This window comes from Tyto alba, unplaced genomic scaffold (assembly GCF_018691265.1).
Source record: "Tyto alba isolate M040663 unplaced genomic scaffold, T.alba_DEE_v4.0 Super-Scaffold_2, whole genome shotgun sequence".
Taxonomy (NCBI): domain Eukaryota; kingdom Metazoa; phylum Chordata; class Aves; order Strigiformes; family Tytonidae; genus Tyto; species Tyto alba.
In genome coordinates, this window is record NW_024881282.1 from 35,691,612 (window position 1) to 35,713,692 (window position 22,081).

The window sequence follows — 22,081 nt, forward strand, 5'->3', positions numbered from 1 at the left end:
AATGCTAAAGAAATACACAGTACCAGTGGGCTCTGGGTTTGATATGGAAAGAGTAAAAGGAAATATCATTATAGCCAACGGATGCTCTGAGAAGGATCACCCTTCTTCAATTAATTCTCTTCCTTTCCCCTTTACCTCATCCCCCGTTGTCATCTGTATCTTCAGACCTGTGGACAGCTCCTGAGCATCTCCGTCATGCGGATGTATCTCAGAAGGGTGATGTGTACAGCTATGGGATCATTGCCCAAGAAATCATCCTACGCAGGGAGACCTTCTACACTGGACACTGCCGGGACAACAAAGGTAAATCTGCAAATTTGTCCTCCATTGCAGCCTTCCAAGATGGTGTAGCTGTAACCGGCCCATGCTCCATGTTTTGTGAAAGGCACTGTCTCTGGTAGCTGCTTGAACTGCTGCTTCTTTCACTGTGTGCTAAATTAAGAGTCTATTTGAAGGATCTCACTGTGGGGGCAAGTGTCCTTATTCTTTTTGTAAATAAAGTCTGCACTGAGTTCTCATGCCCTTTCTCCTCCCTTATCACCTTGGCCACTGTGTTACAGAAGTTAACATTATACAATACTGTCCAGAGTTACTGTAACATTTAAAGGCCACAAAGGGTTTTCTATTATGAGTTGTGCACAACATATAATAATTCACTCATATTAGGCATCATAAATCAGTAGTGTCAACAGAGAATAACAAAAACTCAGCAGCATGACACAAGAACAGTTGGCATTTACAAACTGGCAATTCAGACTTCATTCAAGCCTGTCAAAATTAACTTTATTCATTTAACTCCTGTCAGAAAAAGCATCTCCTCCTGTAGTGCATCCATTAAACCCCATTTTATGCATTTTGTGACGTTGTTTTTGAGTGGCTAACAGCCCAGTTAATCCCAGTTCTGAGAACACAGGCATTATTATATATTAGAACTGACGTAACAACATGTGTGGGTTTGGGATTTTCCTAGTGACAGTTACCAACAACAAGTTTAGACATTGCCTTTACCTCTGAGTCATTCTGATAGATCCGCCTCACATTTGTTAAAATATCTAGAGCAGCAGCTGGACAGCCTAATAGCTCTTTTCCTGAGTTACATTTGAGAATAACTTCTGGGGCAAGTTCATCATCCCACATTATCGCAAATCTATGTTCATATTTGTGGAAAAACAGTATTTCACTTCACCAAATCTTTAATATAAATGTAGACCTAAAAAATATTAGAAATGCCTGTTTCCCTTCAAGCAAACTCTGCAGGACTCCATGCTTAAGATAAGGTAGAAAAAAGTCTTTCTATTCCTTTTTCCTGGGAAAAAGCAGGCACAACCCTCATGAATGCAAGGATTTTACCAATATCGCCAAAATAGATGGAGAAAGGAAAGAGCAATGCTCTTCCATGCTCATTTTGACTTGCAAAGCAAATCCATAGTACACTAACATTCTTTTAACTGTTGAGCAGTTGCAGTCTTTCTGTGTAATGTTAATGGTTATTAAGTTAGCCTCAGACACAGTGTTTCTGGGCTCTTCTGAGATGTGGTGGCATCCTCACTGCTCTGTGTTCGACCCTGGCTGTCATAGTCACAATCTGGTTCCTTGTTTTAACTTTGACTTGTTTCTTAACACTGCATTTTGCCATTTTAGAAAGACTGTCACTTTCAAATAGCATTAGGTTAATCTATCTAACTGAAAGAATTTTTAGGAGCTCTAGGTGCTGTTGCTGGAGATGGCTACACATATCAGCATGTTTAGTAAGACAGCAATAAACTTAACAGGACTGAAGCTGGTTTGATAAGTCTGGATTCAGTGTCACTTAAAAAAAAAACCAAAACCCACAAAACTGCTTTGTAAACTTCAGTTGAAATTTTAAGTTTTCCACTCAGTGAGGAGATTGTTTTCTCCCCAAAGCCTTTTCCTTAAAAGCATTAGTAGATGTCTAAGATATATATTGCTGATTTAATGGCTTTTGGTATTATTATTTTTGATTATGCAATTTGAGTAAATGTGTTCAGCCTAGTTTCAGAAGTTCATCAAACCTAATGTAACAGAAAGGAATGAGTGTTATTGTATATTGCTGAAGTGGCTCTTCATTTAAATGTTTGGATTCATTCATCAGCCAAGATGAGGCAGCAAGAGGGCAGGCTATACTTATTCAAACACCTTTGAATTTTGTTTGTGGCATCATCTAACTTTGGAAAAGAGTAGCTCCAACTCAGGGTGATCATTAATTTACAAATATCTAAGATAAAAAGAGGGAAAAGAATACCAAATTAGAGTCAATAGAAATGGGCAAAGAAATGTCCCTATTGCATGTCCGATCCATTTGGTTTTTAAGCCTCCTGCAGAAATTCTTTCAATGGCTAGGCTATTAGAAGCTAATTCTGCAAGTTAGAAGACATAATATTGATATTTCAGGACAATTGATACAACTGCTTCTCCAGGACTTCATTGGCAGCAGCAAGGACTGTGTTCAGATTTTAAAAGAGCTGTTTAAAAAACCTTGTACCTAGCTCTCATCCACCAACTCAGGAAAGTTAAACTCAGCTTCCAGGTACTCAGTGAGCCAATTTTCTCAACTTGCAAATATCTATCAGTCAACTTAACATACAATAACATTGCTACTACTGAGAGAAAATAAGTCCCACAAAGACCACGGGCATACAGAACTGGATTTCTAATGCACAGAAATAACTAGGTCATAGTCCTCTTCACTGACTTCTCTGTGAGACAGCTGTTAGGCCAGCTGGTTGCTCCACTCTTCTGCAAGAACACCTCATTCACTGCTCAAGACTGAAATCTCGTCACGTACCAAATCAATTCAAGCTGCCTCCTTGCGTACCAAATCAGTTCAGGCTGCCTCCTTGTTTCACTACTCTCTGCCACCGGCTAATTGCAGTGTTGCTAACAGTTGCTGTTACTTCCACTTTCAGGTGTGTGCGCAGCATGGAAATCTAACACATTCCTCTTGCACACATGAGAATTACACAGATTCTTCTGTCTCTCAGCCCACAGCAGACTTCTTAGCAGTCTCTCCCCTACATGGCATTTGAGAAACTCATGTCTCCTGCTCCTTCTCTAGTCTGTAATTTCTGTACCACAAAGCCGGAATCTACTGCATCTTTTTAGGGTGATCATGCAAACTTGGCATGCTTAGGCATCCGTAGATGCCCTAGACTTGCACATATCATCATGATTACAAACCTTCCTCATCTCATTATATGCTTCCTTCAGTAAAGGAAACATTGCCTCCCAAAATAATCAGACATTATTAATAAATGTGTTTCATGATTGTTCATGGATCCCTTTCAGTTTCTCTTTCTCTCCCTCAGAGTTAAAAAATTTCTCTTTTTTAACTCCCTCTCTCTGGAACTCTTGAGGAGAAGGACAATGAGAAAGATTTTGCTCTTTCTTACTGTGCTTAAACTGAGTTGTGCAAATGCAGCCTGCATTCTGATGTGTTCAGAATTCAAATAACTTCCATAGAATGGATTTCATTAATAAGAGTACAAATGAGATAAATGCAATGTTTTTAAACCATATACATTAATAGCCTAGTTTTAAGGAAGCTGAGCATCTGCAGGATGATTTAAACTGCTCTGATGAGAGTTGTATGTCTCCACACTTTTGATCAAGCCAAAATGGACTTTTCAAATGATTTTTCACTATAGCTATACTTCATGCTGAGAGGCATACTAATAATGCCTGACGTTCATTTGGGAAAATGCCATAACCATGTCTACCGTGACCAATAAATACTCATGTACATTCTTATTCATTTTGTTTTCAGGGGCTTTCATGCCAGCCTATTTTGATCTTGTGCCATATATTTAGAAAAGCTTCAAAGTTGAAATTCACATAAAAATGAGGGAATTGTCTTCAAGGCTACTCTTTATACTCATAACATCATAGGACACTATCCACAAGGAATGTCCTTCTTATGGGTTTTTTTTTTTTTGTTTGTTTGTTTAAAACTTTGCATCTTTTTCCTGTGTTAGAGAAACTTTACAGAGTGGAGAGTGGCAAAGGACTGAAGCCTTTCCGACCAGACCTGACCTTGGAAACAGTGGGAGAAAGACATGTGGAAGTAAGCTAATAATTAACTAAACCATTTTCTGGGTGAAGGGTGGAAGTCCTGGCCAAACTAGAGCTCATGATCATGGGAGGATGAAAGCTATGCACATTTTATGCCAAATGCCCTAACCTCATGGGAAAAAAAAAGGTATTCTCTAGCTGTTAGCAGTGAAATGTAATACAACTCATGAAAATTATTTCACTGGAAAGAGACACTTATATGGTGCCACTCTTCTGACCTATTTTAGATATTTTTAAGATGGGATGAATCACACCTCAAATATACCTCTCTCCACTGATTTTATAGCCCCTAAGGCTTCTTGCTCAGGTGAAAAGGTCTGTATTGTAGACATCCACATATTCAGCAATGAACCCCATTCTTTCTGGCTGAATCACCAGTTTCAGAAAAATCCCAAACTCAGGATATTGGAAATAGAATTACCACAGTATTTATCTCCATGGCAATAACGGTATCTGGCACCAGCTGCAAGACTGGATCCATTTATTCGCATTTCATTTATGTATTGCAAATTCAAGTTAAGATCATGTCACTAGTCACCACAGAGTTAAGTTTAAGACGCCTGCAATGAGTGTCCTAACCATAGATCCAAAACAGTTAGTCACACATTTTAATATCTTGCCAGTCAAGAGTAACCGGAAATTCCCTAATGAACTAGTGCTGTTTAGCACCATTATCCTTCTATAACCCTTACTGAGGTGGACTTTCTGTAAATTTTTGTTTGAAGGTGTATACACTAGTGAAGAGCTGCTGGGAGGAAGATCCAGAGAAAAGGCCTGACTTTAAGAAAATTGAGAGTACTCTGGCTAAGATATTCAGGTGAGCAGCAGGGGCTCCATTTTTTAGATGCCCTAAACTCCTCCTAAGTGTTACAAAGCTCATATTTTTAAGTGTGGAAGATGATGTGATTATGATTCAGTCAGTGGAAAAACTGAGTATCTTCATTTAGATCCTCTTTTATTCTTTGGCAGAAAAGTAGGTGAGCATATATACATACATGTGTGTACATCAGCATCTATTCATATATTAGCTGAGTGAGGGTAAGAAAGATGATCACCATACCTCAAATTGGTACACTGTGGAAGTAGCAAGCTGGGTAATTAAAGATTTAAGCCATTCAAGTAATTCACCCCCCATCTCTTGGATAGTGACGTCATCTAAGTTTCGGGAAATGAGTGCACATAAATGTTTGGAGGATGATTAGAAAGTTTGGATGAGCTGGGTTGTATCATAAATGAGTTTGGATGGTCCCAAATTAAGCTGACTAGAAGTGTTTGGTTGTAACTCACCAGAAGTACTAATTACAGCATTTTGATGGTATAAAGTTCTGAGATAATAAGGGTCATAGCTGGATAAACCCTGTGGGGTTATACAGGCCTTTCACCTGGCCAATACTGCATTGTTCCTACAGTGTTTGGTCTGAATTAATTATTTCGATCTCCAAACAGTGAGCTTTTAATCACTTCTCTTGGGAAATTGTTCCCCAGTTTTTAAAGCTCATCAACAAACCCCAACAGTACTCACATCATTTTACACTTTACATGTGCAGAAGGACAACTGCGCTATGAATAACTGAGTGCATCAATTGAATAATCTTACTGCAGCTGAATAGAAAGATGTCCTGGTTAAGCTCCTAAGCCTCCATCCTACAAAAGCAAAGAGGTTATCTCTTGCCACATGCAACACAGTGCTCTCATGGCAGGGTTTAAGATGGTGCATCCCTGACATAAAGATTTGTTTAAAGTGGGAGTAGTTTTAAAGTCCAGTTAGATAAAATACTAATCTGACTCTCCCAGTCAGCCTGGCCCCATCTACTTTCAGACTGCTTTGGTGAGCGCAGCCTGTGCAGACAATCAGGGGTTATGAGTGGCTTGTGCTACCATACTTCTGCTTCCAGGAGTTAGCGGGCTGGAGTCTTCAGGATCTTGTGAGCAAAACTAGCCCAGGTGCTGCTCATTGTTCCACTGAATTGTTCTGTCTTCTACACAGGCAGCCCCAAATTGGCATAATTCTTCTGGCTGAAGTCCCCATCTAAATATTATATGCTATTTTCTACCTACTGTTTTTAGCATCCTCTCAGGATTCCAGCTTGTCTGTTACTTTTTATATATGAATGTTCATGGATTACCCAAGGTAACCTGGAGTTGACAATAATAGCAGGGTTAGGTGATTTAAGAGTGTTTACCATCTCCAAGTGACAAGCATGGATCACAGACTTTCAGTTCATATACATAAGCCCTCCAAGCAAGAGAAAGAATGATGCACTTGAGGCACGTTGCATTCTAACTACATGGAAGTCAAGCACTGGAAAAGTCCTCCATTGCTCCTTTTTTGCCTCTCTTTTGCCTCTCTCAACAATGTGCTTCCATCAACCTTTCTTCTTGGCTTCTGTGTATTTTTATTATTTGCAGTAACTACCATGGCCAGACCAATGAAAGCTACATGGACACCCTGATCCGGCGTCTACAGCTGTATTCCCGGAACCTGGAGCACCTGGTGGAGGAAAGGACAGAGCTATACAAAGCAGAGCGAGACAGAGCAGACAGGCTTAATTTCATGTTACTTCCAAGGTAACTGGCCAGGAGGACTTTCACTGGCATTTCACTTATATATATCACCCAATTCTTGAAGAGTGGGGGGGTCTGGATTAATATTAATCTTCTATTTCCTTCCCCTGTAATCTGATCCTGCTAGGGAGGAAAGAAGAATCTCCACCCTATGGTGGAGTTTCATGCCAAGATGGTACTGGGACCCATTATCTTCCTCAACCTCTCTTCATGAACAGGATCCCTCTTTCCAGTACAAACCTCTTTTTCACTGCCTTCCTGGGAACACACAGATCTACACTGATCTTGCATCACAGAGCTCTGTTCTGCTCTAGCACCTTGCTATGCAGAAGGAGTGTCTCCAGTTGGAGGGTGGGATTGCAGACCAACCTCAGGCCAGGGTTTAGCAGAGGGGTTGAGGTGGGATGGGCCACACTGGGCTATATAGATGTTTCAGAGTATGGTATAGGACAAGTATTACTGATACTGTAATATTGATAATACCAGTAATTCTGGTATTGCATACATTTGGAATAGTAAAACTATCCTGGTATGTCATTACTAGTTTCAAGGGTATTTAAGGAGTCAGGGTACTGATTTTATGACTCATCTTACAAATAAAAAAGTGTCTGTTCAATCCAGTTTGGGGGAAAATTTGAAATGATCTGTCTTTGTAGACCATGAGACAAGGAATACACGTTTCCTTCCACTCCTTGTTGTTCCTACCGTTCTATTATTGTCTCACTGTAGATGGAACACAGTACTGTGCAACACCTATAATTTTCTGGGTCCCTTATTCTCTTCTAATATCTCCACTAGGAACAGATATTTTCCTGGATTTAGAAATGCAAGAAAATGAAGGTCCCTCTGAATAGATATTGATTGTCATGGTATTGAATTTTTGTTCTGTAAAATTATCAGACTGTGATATCTCATCTGAAATCAGGATAAGGTGGTGTAATTATTAGGATGAAATTTCTTCTGGGTTGGAGAAACAGAAAAACATATCTGTTCTTATTTTGTGAGTAGAATGTAGGTCTACATGTCAGAAGTTTCAGAATTTCAGGTTTAAATTTGACTCAATATCCCTATATCTGACCTTGTCCAAGTAGCTCAATTGCCCGAGCCTCATTTTCCTCATGGCTATTAACACACTTGGATTTTGTAAGGCTGTAGCGCATTAATTAACATTAGTAAGTGCTTTGAGGTCCCTGGCAGAAAGGCATTGCAGGCATCTAAAAAGCGATTACAGTAGCAGTTTTCAGCAAACTATTTGATGTTTCCTACACAGACAGCAATGATGTGGTTGGGTTGCATGAAAAAATACCTTTATTATTAAACACTACTCATCTGTCTTCCTGCCTTCTCTATTTCCACAGGCCAGTAGTAAAGTCTTTGAAGGAGACTGGCCTGGTAGAGCCAGAGCTATTTGAAGAAGTCACGATCTACTTCAGTGACATTGTTGGCTTCACAACTCTCTGCAAATACAGCACCCCTATGGAGGTGGTAGATATGCTGAATGATATCTACAAGAACTTTGACCACATTCTTGACCATCATGATGTTTACAAGGTGATTAGCTCCACACTTTTGCACAGTTATCAACCAGTACACACACAGATCAAATTGGATGATATGGTGGATTTGGGCATCTGCCTTCTAAGCAAAAGAGAGAAAACCAGGTCAAGATTACCTCATTTAAATATGCTATCAGTGTGCCTGCTTATACCAAATTTTCTATACTAGGTGGTCACAGATTCATTAGCTGGAATGCTGGGTACAGTTATAAACACTCACATACCAAAAAGGTGTCAGCTACCTTAAACTAATCAATCCTGCTGACCCAGGAAGAAATGTTTATCCATGAACAAGAAGATCAGATAAAATCTTTCTGCTTTTAACTAAATATGTAATTTGCTATGTCTGCATATAGTGAGTTCTAATTTTGTTTCTGCAGGTGGAGACCATTGGTGATGCTTACATGGTGGTGAGTGGTTTACCAAAGAGGAATGGTAACCGTCATGCAGTAGACATCTCCATGATGGCTCTGGACATCCTCAGCTTCATGGGATCTTTTGAGCTGAGACATCTGCCGGGTCTGCCTGTCTGGATTCGCATTGGAATTCACTCTGGTACACAGTAGTGCTGGATCAACAGTGACAATGTTGTTGCCTTGTTTTTGAACAGAACAGATATCCATAGAAGATCTGGTAGTACATCATATGCAACTGCTCTCCTCATGAAGAATCAGGTTGAAAACAATTTACCTGGAGGAGGAGCAACAGAATTAAATAAGCCACTGGATTGCTCCCCCACAGTGAAATATCCCATACCCATTAATTCATAGCTTAAGTCAGTAGCTAGGAAGAGCAGCTGCCATAGTTCCTGGTATGATTAACCCAGTTGTATCAAATAAGCCATTGAAGATTGTTAGTCCCTGACCAATGTGGAGATCAGCCATGGCCAGCGATGCTTGTCTAGCCAAAAAATGCAGGCCTGTATTTTATGCTTTTGTAGGCAAAAGTTCTGTAAGCCTGTGTGAGAATTAATGTTTTAATTTATCCATAAAAATACTTTTTATCAAAGGGGAACTGCAAATAGCACAACAATCCCAAGTACGTTGGGAAATTTTATCTTTTTATTTCCACTTGTTTCAAAAACCACCTCAACACCAGCTGCCAGGGGAGGAATGTATCAGTGAAAGTGACTGAGGCAGGGGGAAACTGCTTGAGGCACCACTGTGCAGCCCTCCATAATGATGCTTATTCTCTTCTTCTCTTGCTTCCAACACTGACAGTTAGTAACTGTACATTTTTCTGCACAGAAATTGTGTTTAAGTACAATTAACACTATGCAGCTGTGTCCTTTTTCTGCTCCTACTGGATTATGTAAGACTAACAGAGCTAGGCTTGGTTTGGGGTGGAAGGGGAAACCACTAGATACTTTGAGGAGTGAGGTGCAGACTATTTCCACCACTATTGGTGAGGAATGCAGAGCTCCAGCAGACACCGCACTGCTCTGCAACAGTGAGACACCTTCCCAACAAATAGTCTCTTTATCCAGCTTTCTTCAATCTCTGCATCCCATTTCTAGGTCCATGTGCGGCTGGTGTGGTTGGAATAAAAATGCCTCGTTACTGTTTGTTTGGAGATACTGTGAACACAGCTTCGCGGATGGAATCCACAGGCTTGCGTAAGGATTTAATTTTATCTGCCAGTGTAACAGAACAAAAGACTATTGGTTAGTTTGTGACCGAAGTGTCTGTTTTCAGCTGAGAACAATTTATTGTCAGCTTGCAGAAGTTTTAAAGATGAAGAAGCCCTATTTGTTTTGATTACCAATTATTTCACTGTCTTGCTGAGCAACGAAAAGTTGTTCCTTGTTCAGGCTTCAGTGCTGGTAGTGGGGAGTACATAGTTCCTCCAAAGATATGATACTTATGTGGCTGGAATTTAATTTTACTCTATGAATTGTAGATTTTAGTTCAACCTAGAATTGTATTACAGCTTTGTTGTGTAAATATGCCGACTGTATTTTAAGTTGAAGCAATTATATCTTTAATTTCACCAGTAGGGAACTGCCAAAAGCCAGTTTGTCTTCCTTCTGTCCAGTGTTTTCACATGACTGTTCTTTATATAGGTCATTCCCAATTATTCTTTTCCCTTTTGGAATCTAAATACTACAGATACCATGGTCACCTGTATTTCAGATCAATAGCTGTACCAACTATTCCTCCCCAGATACCATGCTATGTAGTGGAGTCAGATTTTTCGTATAGTGGTGTATTTGATTCCCATTTAATTTGATTCTCAGAATTTACGTTAATAATAATTATTAGAGCTTCTGCTATAGCACCAGTTTTCACACATACTTAATTTGATTATGTGGTACATTTCCAGGTTGAGCTTTCACTGTATCTTTATTTTTTAGCTTTAAGGATTCATGTAAGTGGTTCCACTATTAACATCCTGAAAAGAACTGACTGCCGATTCCAGTATGAAGTGAGAGGAGAAACGTACTTGAAGGTAACCTTTACTATGCATGAACAAAGAGAAGAGGGATAGTATAAAAGTATTATATAGCTGAGGGTACTCTGCAACTTAATTAACAGCTGGGGAACAAAGGTTACAGATCAATTGGTATCACAGTCTCTAGTGGTTGAAGACACTTCTATAAAGACAATGCAGACAACGGAGGGCTCCCTGAGTCATAAATTAAAGCAACATAAAGATGTGGAGATGTGAAACATACCATTTGTAACAGAAAATTGTGGAGTGAATTAATCTGATGGAAGGGAAGCCGAATCTATTGTTAATTTGCTCATGCACCGATATCTGAGTGTCTACCTACCAAACCATTTATTTCAGTCTGTTACACTTGGCAGATGTCTCTACCTGGAGCTGAGGGCAGGCAGCACAGCTCACCTCTCCCATGGTGTGTGTTTCAGGTCATGGAACAAGGGAGCAGGTGTGCAGTTGTATCTCCCCCGTTATTATTCTCACATCTGATATTTAATCCTTTACTGTGAGCATCAGTTACTGAAAACAAAGGCAAACACAGCAATGTGTAATACAGTATTATTTAAGTAAATTAACTACAGGAAATTGCATTCTAATCCTGAAATGTCCTCTTTGTCATACATATTTAGGGCAGAGGAACAGAGACTACCTACTGGTTGACGGGTACTGAGGACAAGAAATACAATCTCCCAACACCTCCTTCTGCGTAAGATGGTCTTTATATGTGAAAAGGGAAAAGAAATTCTCAGTCTTTGAGCTTTAGCCATCACTGTCCCTCTCTGGCACTTGTGTTTTTTTTATACCACTCAATTTGCCTTCAGTTGTTAAAGGCTTAACAGTGTATACGCATATAAACTTGTGTAAATATTCATGCCATGGGACTATGCATGTGCTGAAGGTTATTTGTATATATAAGCGCTTAACAGGTTCATTTCCTTGGAAAGGAAATAAGACTTACAGCACAAGTTGCTAATATGGTAAGTGCAAGAGACGGACAGAAAAATGAAAAACATTAATATTCGCAAAACTTTAATTCTAATGGCACCTCTGTGTGACAGTACAGTGAGAGGATAACTGCAACTGAATGTGCAGCTCTCTGTAATATCATGTTATGCCTGTGAGGTCTCGTGAGGGAATTTGTAGGAGGAATGAAACTTGCAGGATTTTAAGTAGCATTCTGCTAGAAGAGTTGGATGAAGTTACTGTAGTATTGAACAGGCATAAAGTCTTTAAAAATTGAACAAAAGCTTACTTTCTAACACATAAGAGATAAGTTATTGGGAGAAAAAATGATGAGTTTGATGCCCTGGAACTGAGCTATCATTTTGCATTAGTATTACATAAAATACAGTAATAACAGAAGTGTTGGTTTTGAGAAACTATGCAAAATTGAAGTCAGGATAACTGGTTGTGTTTATTTCATGTGTATTTCACATGAGTACTGCATTATTTCCTGCAAATTCACCAAATGCGGAAGTTCCTTGCTTTCTCCTCTAAACTGTGTACAGTTGCTCTTTACTAAGTGGGTATCTGCTGCCATCTGCTTTGAAATGACAGTGTTTCAGTACAACAAATTATATTGCAAATTGTAGTTTGCCAGATATATTAGAATCCCTTATGGTGAAAGACATAAGTAAATGTTACAGCCTACTTTTACTGCAAAAGCTGTGAATCTTACACAATGTGTCCACTGCAAAAATTAAAATTTCTGTCCATTTATTCCTATATACCTAAGGAAAAAGAGGAAGCTAAGAGAAAGGTTTTCTGAGGACATCTGCAAAACAGAAACAATCAAACTTTTAATCTACTGCAGAATCTCATGAACTGTGATTTTTTGTAATGGAAAGTACAAGTGTTTGTCTCTGGGCTAGCAGGAAATACCGTCAAGCCTACTTCTATGGTACATCTCCTTTGTAAACTCAGAACTCCTTTTTTAAAATTAATATGATCTGTTGAGACAACCAGAATTATCAAATTGTCAATTCTTCTAGAACTCAACTATGGAAAGTACCTCTTGAGCTGGATCACTGTAATCAGTGATGTTTTTGGTTTTGCTTCCTCATATAAGCAGTGACTGATACAATTTCCCCTTAAAACTGTCATATGTGGGGTACTCCAGCAAAAGCCAAATACACTGTAGAAATTTATGAAAAGGTGGCAACTCTGTTACTGAAGGCCACCCGAAGCTGAATAGTGTCAGTAATGGTACTGAGAGCTAGACTCTATTTTGATTTGGAGTGAGTTTGATTCATGTTTTCCTTCTCATGCAAATGATCATGATTTTTTTTAAGGTTGATAATGACACAGCTACAGACCTCCTGTGCAGAGACACGGATCCATACCATCTGGAAAAATCACAAGGAAATCCTAAATCTATTCCCAAATCCAGAACCTGAATTTGGTTCTGCCCACACTTTTTATCAGTAGTGTGTGAATGTCATTAAGATAAATGTGGGATATAAATGTATAAAAAACACTGGTGATCACTAAAAACGTGTGAATCATTGTATTTTTTTCCACTCTGTTGCTTTCAGGGAGAACCAGCAGCGGTTACATGATGACTTATCAGAGATGATCACTGAAATTCTTCAGAAAAGGGAAAATGAAGGATCCAAGACACGGGAGCTTTCACGGGTAGCTAGCTACCGATCAGGTACCCTGGAATACCTGCAACTGGTCAGCACAGAGAATTCTGCCACGTATCTTTAAAACTGGATGTCTAGTATGACTCAAAAAGCTGCAGCAACTCTCTGGACTACTTCATGTGATGTCTGTAGGCTTATACTCTCAGCTAGAGGAGAAAGAAAGCACGTTTTCAAGCATCCTTTCTACCATCCGACCTGCTATCAGTAAATCAAACCTCTCTTCACTCTAACGTTGAAATTGTTGGATGACTTCAGTAGGACACTTGCAGCCTAATTAGAGGTAAATGAAAATATCTGCACTTGCCTCTGAAAAAATTTTTTTTTGTTTTGGTTAGTTTTTTAAATGTGGTAGCCTGTTCAGTAATCCACTTCTGAAAATATTCACAGCAAAGCCTTAATTTGTCTTGATTTTTAAATGTTGTGTTTAATTTGTATTTTTTATTTGAAGAAAGATTTGCTGTAATATATTTAAAAATAACATTAAACATATCATATGTAAATCCTGGACATGTTGCCATTTTGCTGCTTCTGTTGTTTTCCTCTGTGCCTCACATGTTTTGTTTAATCAAGTTGACTTTGTTCAAGAGACAACACTCCTGTTATTTATCTTGGGAGATTACTCCAGAAGTTGTATGGTTTCTAAAGCTTATATGAATCACTTGGGCCTGCAAAGTGAAACTACAAATCTTGCAAAAACAGACGCTTTCATATCTTTTCTACACTTCTGCTTCTGCCCCAAAACCAGAAGTGCAACAGAAATGAAGGAAACAAACTTACCTGAATTTCTTAAACCTCAGAAACTTTCAATTCAACTTTTGGATGAAGTTTCACAACCATACAGAACTCAGATTTTACTTGTATGTCTCACTCATTAACTGATACAATGGCATTTATATTATTAAACAGATTTAAAAAGCAATCAAAGCACAGGGGATGCATGTAAAAGAAAATCGGCATTCACATGAAGAAATAACAAATAGTGAGTGAAACTTTTGCAAAGATGTTTTGTGCATTGGTGGCTTTCAAAGTGGAGCTCCTTCTTTCATCATTGCCAAATATAGGTCAGTATTTAAACCATAAAACTTGGTGCAAGATCATCCTTTTACGGTTTTGAACAGTATTTTTGTTCAAGTAAACAATTTAAAAATTTTTTAAAAGAGCAAGCCAGTTGCCTGTGTTTTTTCTTTGTCAACTTAAACTGGCTTTGTAAGAACACATGCACAAAAACCAGAACAACCTTGGTGTAAATAGGCAGATCTGAATTGCAAAGATTCCTGGAAAAATTAAATCTGGACGTGCTGTAGAGCTCATACTGTTGCCTAATGAATGCAAATTCCTACACTCAGGAACATGATAAAGACAGGAATAGTGGACAGCATGTAACCAACAGCCACAGCTTTCAGATCATATGTAACCAATCTTAAGCTTGGACTGGCAGTAATAACCATACCATTGCTTCTTTGGTTTGTGTCCTCATGGAAATGTTGGTTGGGATAAGGATAGAAAAAAATGTCTGGTATTCCAAAACTGGTATCTATTAAGAAGACTATTAGTACAGTGAAAAAGTATAGTCTGTTATTTCCTGGCCTGTGGTGCTGATCAAGAAGCTTTGTCTCTATGTCTGCATTCTTGGGTGTGTCTGCTGTGCTTCTTGGCACCACTGGACTATTCTGGTTGCTGCATCTGATACGCTCAGCAACCATAGTTTTAATGTAGTGACAAGCACTGGACTCCTCAGGCCTGAAGAAGGCCACTACTACTACTACTATCTTAAGCAGAGTTGCTCTGATCTTTGAAGTGAAATAAGTCTATTTGTAAAGAAGGGTTTTATGGGATCCATCCTTGACACCTCTGAGATGCAAATTAGTTTAGAGAAAATGTCTGCTGACACCGATTAAGACAATTAATTTAAACAGTGTTTAGTTTTCAGTAGCCCTTCTCTTTTCTGCATTCTTCGGGTCATAAATTTCATATAATTCTTTGAAGATAAATAGTTACCTTAGCAATGAGTTGATGGACCCATCTTATGGTAGGTTTATTTGCTACATGGCGCTGTCCCTGCACATATCTGTCACCCATACATAACAACAAAATCAATTTTGACTACTCTTTTTAAAAATTTGCTCCTGGTTTCTGGTTTGAATCTTAGATTCCACATCTTACCATTGTATCTTGTAATCAAATGTTAGATTGAAGAGCCCCCTGCCATCAGAAATCTGTCACTGAAGGTCCAGTCATTCACCTCTCCTGTATTTTTAAAATAGTGAAATGTTATAATAAAAACCTAGTGTGAGACACAATTTTGTTCTCCAAGTGGAAAGAATTTTGGCTGCACCACCACCATTCAATTGAGCTTAACTCACAGCAAAAAAATTTCTGTATAGCTCTGGGCTGGGAGCACATGGGAGTGAATATTTCCAAATACACATCAAGTGCTTTGTAGCTTTGGTCGTACTCAGACCGCCCCATTGTCTTCAATCCATCTCATTTTTGTCATGCATCTGCACTCCCCTCTGGTTTCAGGACTGCGTATTTGTGCTCTCTATCTTTGTCTGCACACGCCTCCAGTTCCTGGCCATGACCGTCACTTGCACAGAGATAATCTTGTTTTAAATACATTTTTTTTTCTTTAAATTCTTGTGGTAATCCCATACAGAATTCTAGAGAAAATATAATTTTGTACTTTAGTTCACCAACACAGTCAAACTGAGAGCAGCATTTGACAGAAGTGAATTTCTCTCTTGGAAAAAACTTTGGAAAATATTCCTCTAAAGCAAACACAGCATTCACTGATAATTAGACATTTAGGAGTTATTTTTCACTGGGGCGGTGAAAAAAAAAAAAAGTAACAGCACTGTGTTTTATCCTTATTTCTTAGTGAAAAGTACCCCTGAACAAAACAGCGATGGGTAGGTATGGAAGGATCCCTGCAGCTGGCAGTAGTGTTACAGTGCTCCAACCCCGGGCTCGAGGCCAAGTCTTGCCATTTGGCCTGAACTGGTTGGCATGTGACCTTGTCATATGAGGCTATTACGGGCACCGGTATCAAATATGAACTATCTTAAACAATTACCAAAACACGAAGTCTTAATAATGGCTGTTTTAGGCCAGTGGTAGAGTATCCAACACTGGATGAGAAAAGGCAACATCTCAAAATGGTCTGAATCATGGGGGCAGGGGAAGATCCCACGGGAAGATGTCCCTGTCTGTAAACCCCAGGAAAAGGAACATCCCTCAGCTTTTCCACTAGGACACACGCCGCGGTTGCTCCTTCTCAACAGGGCTAAAAGCTGCTCTTCCTCAGAGGTAAAACGCACAGATTGGTAAGACACAACCTAACTCCGGTTGCTTTACAGGGGCCTTTTCTCTTAAACCTTTGCCCCTTTTTGGTTACTCGCCCTTGGCGAGCCCAGTGGCCCAGCCGGTGCCAGCCCGGGGCTCCCCCCTCACTGCCGTGCGCCGTACGAGGCCGGCCAGCATGGTGGCAAGGCCCGACCTTGGCCCAGAGCGAGCCCCAACATCCTGGACAGGCCCTGGGGGGCTCCAAACAAGCGCTGGGGTCAAAAAGATGGCAGGGCCCCGGGCTTGGCGCCGCACCTTCCCCAGCGCCTTCTGCCGTGGCGGTGGGCTGCAAGGCGGCTGGCCGCTGCAGGGCAGCGGGACCCGACAGCCGCCTCGGGGCCGCTGCCGCGACGCTCTGGGCGGGAAGCGCGGTGTGAAAAGCGGCCGACGCTGGCGGCATCCCCCGGGGCAAGGCCCGGACGGGAGAGGGCGGTCGGAGCAGGGGGGGAAGCCTTCGCCCCGGCAGGGACAGCCCCAGCCCCAGCCCGGGGCGCCGGGGCGGGCACCGCGAGGAGGCGGGGGCAGCGACGAGACCTGCCCTGAGTGAGGGAACTTCTTAAAGTCCCGCCGCCTCCCGGTGCCTGGAGGAGGCGCGGGGGAGCGGCAGCATGGCCCGGCTCGGCGGCGGCGTGTGCTGCTGCTGCTGCTGCTGCTGGGGTCTCGTCCTCCTGTGGGCGGCGGCGGGGGGCCGAGCAGGTGAGGCGTGCCGGGGGGGGGCGGGAGGCCGGCCCTGAGAGGGCTGCAGGGTGGGCCTCGCCCCCTCGCCGGGGCGGCAGCGGGGCTCTCCGGCGTTGGGGAGGGGCCGTCCCGCCGGCGGAGCCCGGCTCAGCGCTCTGCCGCGGTTCCCGAGGAGGCAAGGCGGCTCGTCGGGGCCCGCGCCGGGCTCCGCGCTTCGCCTTAGGCAGCAGCTCCTTGCTGCGCCCTCCTCCCCGGCTGGGTCCGAGGGGGAAGCCCCCCCCCGACCCCCATGCCGCCTTAGAGACGGGTGCGAGGCGGCGAGAGGCCCCGTCCCGTGGCTGTTGAGCCCCACCACCCCCCCGGAGGGAGCCAGCGGGCCGGGGAGGGGCCCGGCTGCCTCAGGGGTTCGCTCGGGGAGCGCCTCATGGCCCGGCGGCCGGGGCCGGCTCGGCCCTGGTGCCTCGCGGGTGTTAAGTGCCGGCGCTCCGTTCCTGCGTGCTTTCCAAACGTCTGTCCCGTCCCCGGCACGGGCGAGGGGAACCACCGCTACGAGTTTAACAGATGAGAAGCTGCCTTGGGCGCTCAGTCGTGCTGGGTTTTAATGTAATATCGCACGCGCGGGAATCGCCTAGGGTGGGCGCTTCGCAGCCTACAGCCTGCTGCGACATACATCTTTAACGGAGTTGTAGTGCTAGCTTGTGGGTAAAGGTCATTGTGTTTTATAACTCGTACGTATGCATGATCGGATGTTTTCAGAGTAGATTAACTTTCGTTGCTATTCGAGTAATACTTTTGCCGATATCTGGTCAGCTTTTAAAAGTCGAAGTTGTTTTCTGTGGTACAAACACCACTTCATGCTAATTGTGTGCTCACAGTTGTATTTCATCATATATTTGCATAATTCACTTTTCCAGTCTAAATTGTAAGGCTCCAATTTGGAATAATTCAGTAACTGGAACTTCTGTAACGCTTCTGAGCTTCCTCTTTATGACTGCTAAGCTTTTCTGTCTCCTGATTTTGGAGCTTTATTCTTGTTGCAACTCCAGAGTCAGATTTAGGTGGAAACAGAATTTGGCAAAGGCTGTAACAACACATTTTGGTGACCTTCACAGTTTTCCATAGAATATGGGCTTCCTGCTTAAAAATTGAGTTTCTACTTAATTTGCTTGAGAATCATTACAGCTGTGGACACACACTGTAGTATCTAACTATGTGCTAGAAAAGATACGCCAGTGAAGTATGAAAGTAGCAACATTATTGTTTTTTTCATTTCAAAGTATGAAATGGGTTTACCAGCAACTGGAAGGGTGGGGAAAGGAGTCGCTAAGGGAAGGAATTTAAGAGATGCTGAGCAAGTGTGTGAAAGTGAAGCTGTCTCTGGAAGATCAGTTAAGGTTAGTGACAGACAGCAGCCATTTGGAGCAGAATGCTTATTAGAGAAATCTGGATACCATTTGTGTGACATATGGATGGTGATAGTAGGGTTGTTGGGGAGCAAATCTCAGCAGGAGAATATCTCCTTATTCTGCTGCTTTCAATGAATTCTGAAGATTCCGGGGCTGGATTCAGTGTTTATCTTCTAGGAGATTACTTGTGAATTTATTAATTGCCACAAAACAAGGAGAATTTTCAGGCGACGCTTGTTTTAATGTGTCTAGAATGTTACAAGCATATAATTTTGCAGACAGTCCTACCTTATCTTGCAGACCTACTTTTCAGAGTTCACCTGAATTGTCAAAAACAGTACTACATTAACAGGACTGAAGAAAGAGTCAACCGTTAATCATGCAGTGGAAGTGAAAGGAAGTTCAGGGTATAAAGCAGTTTTGGCTAATACCCGACTGATTCCTCACATCATAATTGAAGTACTGGTAGAAAACTAAGTAGCAAATAGAAATGCCTTTAGGCTATTTAATGGAGTAAACTTGGCCTGCAGCACTGTGAATTGTCTAGATTTTTTTTTTTTTTTCAAATTGGTTCATTGTTCCTTAGCATTTTGAACACCTGGAAGATTCTTCATCATACTGCTTGGAAATTGTTTCTGGAGAATGTTTTCTGTTAAAAATGACTTAAATTTAGGGACTATGAGATTAATGAAGCTACTTGTGAAATTACTATTTTTGTTTCCTCTGTGGATGACCTACACTGGGGACTGTTTTTGCAAGTTTTCTGTATCAGCTAAGCTTTATTAGCAAGTATGCTTGTGAACATGAAAACCATACAAGACTTGAACTCTTAATTTATAGTTCACATTTGAATATTGCTTCTTTCTCATGTAAGCACAAATCAGGGGATTAGGCTTCAAATAATGACAGGCCTGTTAGAGGCAAATTGAAAAATTACTTAGACCTGAAATGTATGGGGAAATAGGGTGAATTAAGGCCAGTAGGATAGAAAATGCAAATAGCTTATATTCGAGCAGAACAAGAAAGCGTTTACTCCTTTAATTGAAAATTACTGTTTTTTTGTTAGTTCTTGTGTTGTTCAAGCTAATCTCCAAAGAAGTCCTGAGGTACTTAGCATTTGTTTTGTAATGGGTTGCAATCATAACTGTACTTCGAAATCTCAGTTATATTTTAGAGGTATGCAACCTTTTTTTAAACAGCTAAAAGGATGGTTCTAAAATTTTTAATGGGAAAATAGGACAAGCTCTATCAAATTACCAAATTGAACAGAAACATCAAGATGCTCCTTATTATGGTTGACCTGAAATATTGAAATGCTATACCATGCTAGTATAATCTTTACTACTGAACATTAGCTGTAGGAGAGAGTATACCAAAACCAGGAGATGTGCAACTTTGTGCTAGGTTTTTTGTGCTTCTAAGTTGTGCAAAACTAGTTTTCAGTGAAACAGTAGAGTGGTAGCTTCCTTATTTAGTGGAAAGTGTATAGATGGAATCTATGAAGTGCATCTGAACACCTCCACGAGAAAAGGTTTCACCTTTGAAAAGTCATAGATAAAAATAAGACTGTAAAATATAGATTAAAAATTAGTAAAGGAAGCCAGTGGTTTTCCTATTATTAGGAGATGCTCACAGTTGTTAACTTAATTTGACTTGTTACATGCAACGTAACCAGTTCTTCATTGCTTGTGAGTTAGCTTGTTTCTCAGACTAAGGAAAAATATCAATATTAATTCTCACCCCCAAGCCTTGTAGCTTTTTCATCTGCAAAGAAAAGCAAATTCTGTTAGTTTATCTAATTAGAAGGTCCAATAGCCTATCTAGATATGTGTATGTTTTAAAAGCAGTTTATGGCTGGGAAAGCATAAGGAAAAACAGCTGTTGCATATTGTCAAAGAAATTTTCCTGGCATTCTTAAGGTATGTCAGGTGTTACTTTTGTAGGTGTAATTTATTAAATAAATATTAGTGGCAGTTACCAATTAGTGTGTTTGTTAGGTGGTCTTGGGCCATCTCACTGTCCCGCTTTTCACTTTTTTTCCCTCATCTCTGTCCATTCTGTTCTTTCATGACAAGTTACTGCTACCCTTTCATGTCCTTTTCAGCATCTGATTTATTCTTTTTTTCATATTGCTTCAGTCCTCTCACTTAGTATTTCCTTTAATTGCTTTCTCTATATTGTCACGAGTATATATATATTTCCACTCTCCTGCTGCCACCAAATAAAGTACAAGCTTCACTTTTAACATAACCTTGGCAACATTTTGGCCTGAAAACCAAGGAGACGACCACCACTTCCTAGCCACAGCTGAAATACCTTAATTTTCCCATTATTTAGGGTGTAATCTTGGCAAAAAGCAGATACTTCTCACTTGTTGAAGAAATTTCAGCATTCTCCTAACTATAGTCCCTGTTCCTGGATCTTTATTTGGCAGAAGCACTGATGTATCTTTAAAAGTAGGCAATTTGAGGGAAGGTTCCTCCCAGTCCCTACTGACTGCAGAAAGAAGGAACACTTGTTTCTTTCCAGGCTTGTTTTTTGCACTTTTCCATGTCTGTCTCGCACCATGCAGCACAGTGGTGGTTGTGGTGGAACTGGGCATTGCTGGTGCTGTGCAGTTTTGGCTGGCTGGTTGCACAGAGAGGGACAGTGACTCCACTGACCTACCCTATCCCCAGGGATTTTGAGTCATTCATCGCAGTAAATAGTGTGTGCTTTGGCTTGTTATTTAGGTTATTCTAAGCAATACTGTTACGGAATAGTCACAGATTATCACAGTCTTTTCTGTTCTTCACGGTCCTAATAGGCAGAAATATTTGTCAGCATTCTCAGCTATACACTGGGAAGCTTAACTTCAGTGATAAAAAGATGATTTGTAGATTCATGGAGACGTTGCATTTGATTCATATGTAGGAAGTTACCAATACAAATGCTGGGATAAGAGACGTCAGGGCACCTGCTTCACCCTCCAAAAATAAATATGAAAATGCCAACATGATTCAAGGGGAAGGTTCCTGTTGTTGCAGTATGCATATGGGATTGTTTGGAAATGTGCACTTGCTTCTTGTATATCTGTATTCCATGTTTTACTTCAGTTCTCGATGATTTTCTTGGCAAAGGTAGTGCTGCTAGTTTAGATGAACACAAAATTGTACCAGACGGGGTGATAGCAAATGCTTTGATTAGATTGTAGTGTAAGTGTGGTTTAAGTGTAAACAGATTTATAAGCTTGTAGTTTTAACTTCATCTGTAGCAAGATAAATATTTATCTTCTAAATTATAACAAATACTACATGATTATATACATGTTCCTTGAAATAAACATAGCAATTTCATATATAGGTATTTTGACACTTCA

The 22,081-nt window shown here is 40.8% G+C and overlaps 2 protein-coding genes across 3 annotated transcripts in view; both read left to right on the forward strand.

The window, feature by feature from the left end:
• Positions 1-13,595, forward strand: part of GUCY2C (guanylate cyclase 2C) — a 46,117-nt gene extending 32,522 nt beyond the window's left edge. Inside the window, exons 18-27 of the mRNA XM_033007097.2 lie at positions 166-303; positions 3,993-4,081; positions 4,815-4,906; positions 6,499-6,657; positions 8,013-8,205; positions 8,591-8,765; positions 9,727-9,825; positions 10,564-10,658; positions 11,282-11,358; positions 13,187-13,595. Of these exons, the coding sequence (XP_032862988.1) occupies positions 166-303; positions 3,993-4,081; positions 4,815-4,906; positions 6,499-6,657; positions 8,013-8,205; positions 8,591-8,765; positions 9,727-9,825; positions 10,564-10,658; positions 11,282-11,358; positions 13,187-13,361 (1,292 nt within the window). The 3' untranslated portion in view covers positions 13,362-13,595. The remainder of the gene's footprint in view (positions 1-165; positions 304-3,992; positions 4,082-4,814; positions 4,907-6,498; positions 6,658-8,012; positions 8,206-8,590; positions 8,766-9,726; positions 9,826-10,563; positions 10,659-11,281; positions 11,359-13,186) is intronic.
• A 3,602-nt stretch (positions 13,596-17,197) lies between these two features.
• The window catches only part of PLBD1 (phospholipase B domain containing 1), a 40,415-nt gene continuing 35,531 nt past the window's right edge, over positions 17,198-22,081 (forward strand). The window contains exon 1 of one of the 2 annotated variants that reach the window (XM_042793355.1): positions 17,198-17,335. In XM_042793355.1, the coding sequence (XP_042649289.1) occupies positions 17,248-17,335 (88 nt within the window). In that variant the 5' untranslated portion in view covers positions 17,198-17,247. Of the gene's footprint in view, positions 17,336-18,692; positions 18,712-22,081 lie in introns of those variants that run through there. The other variant, XM_042793356.1, reaches the window with a different exon arrangement.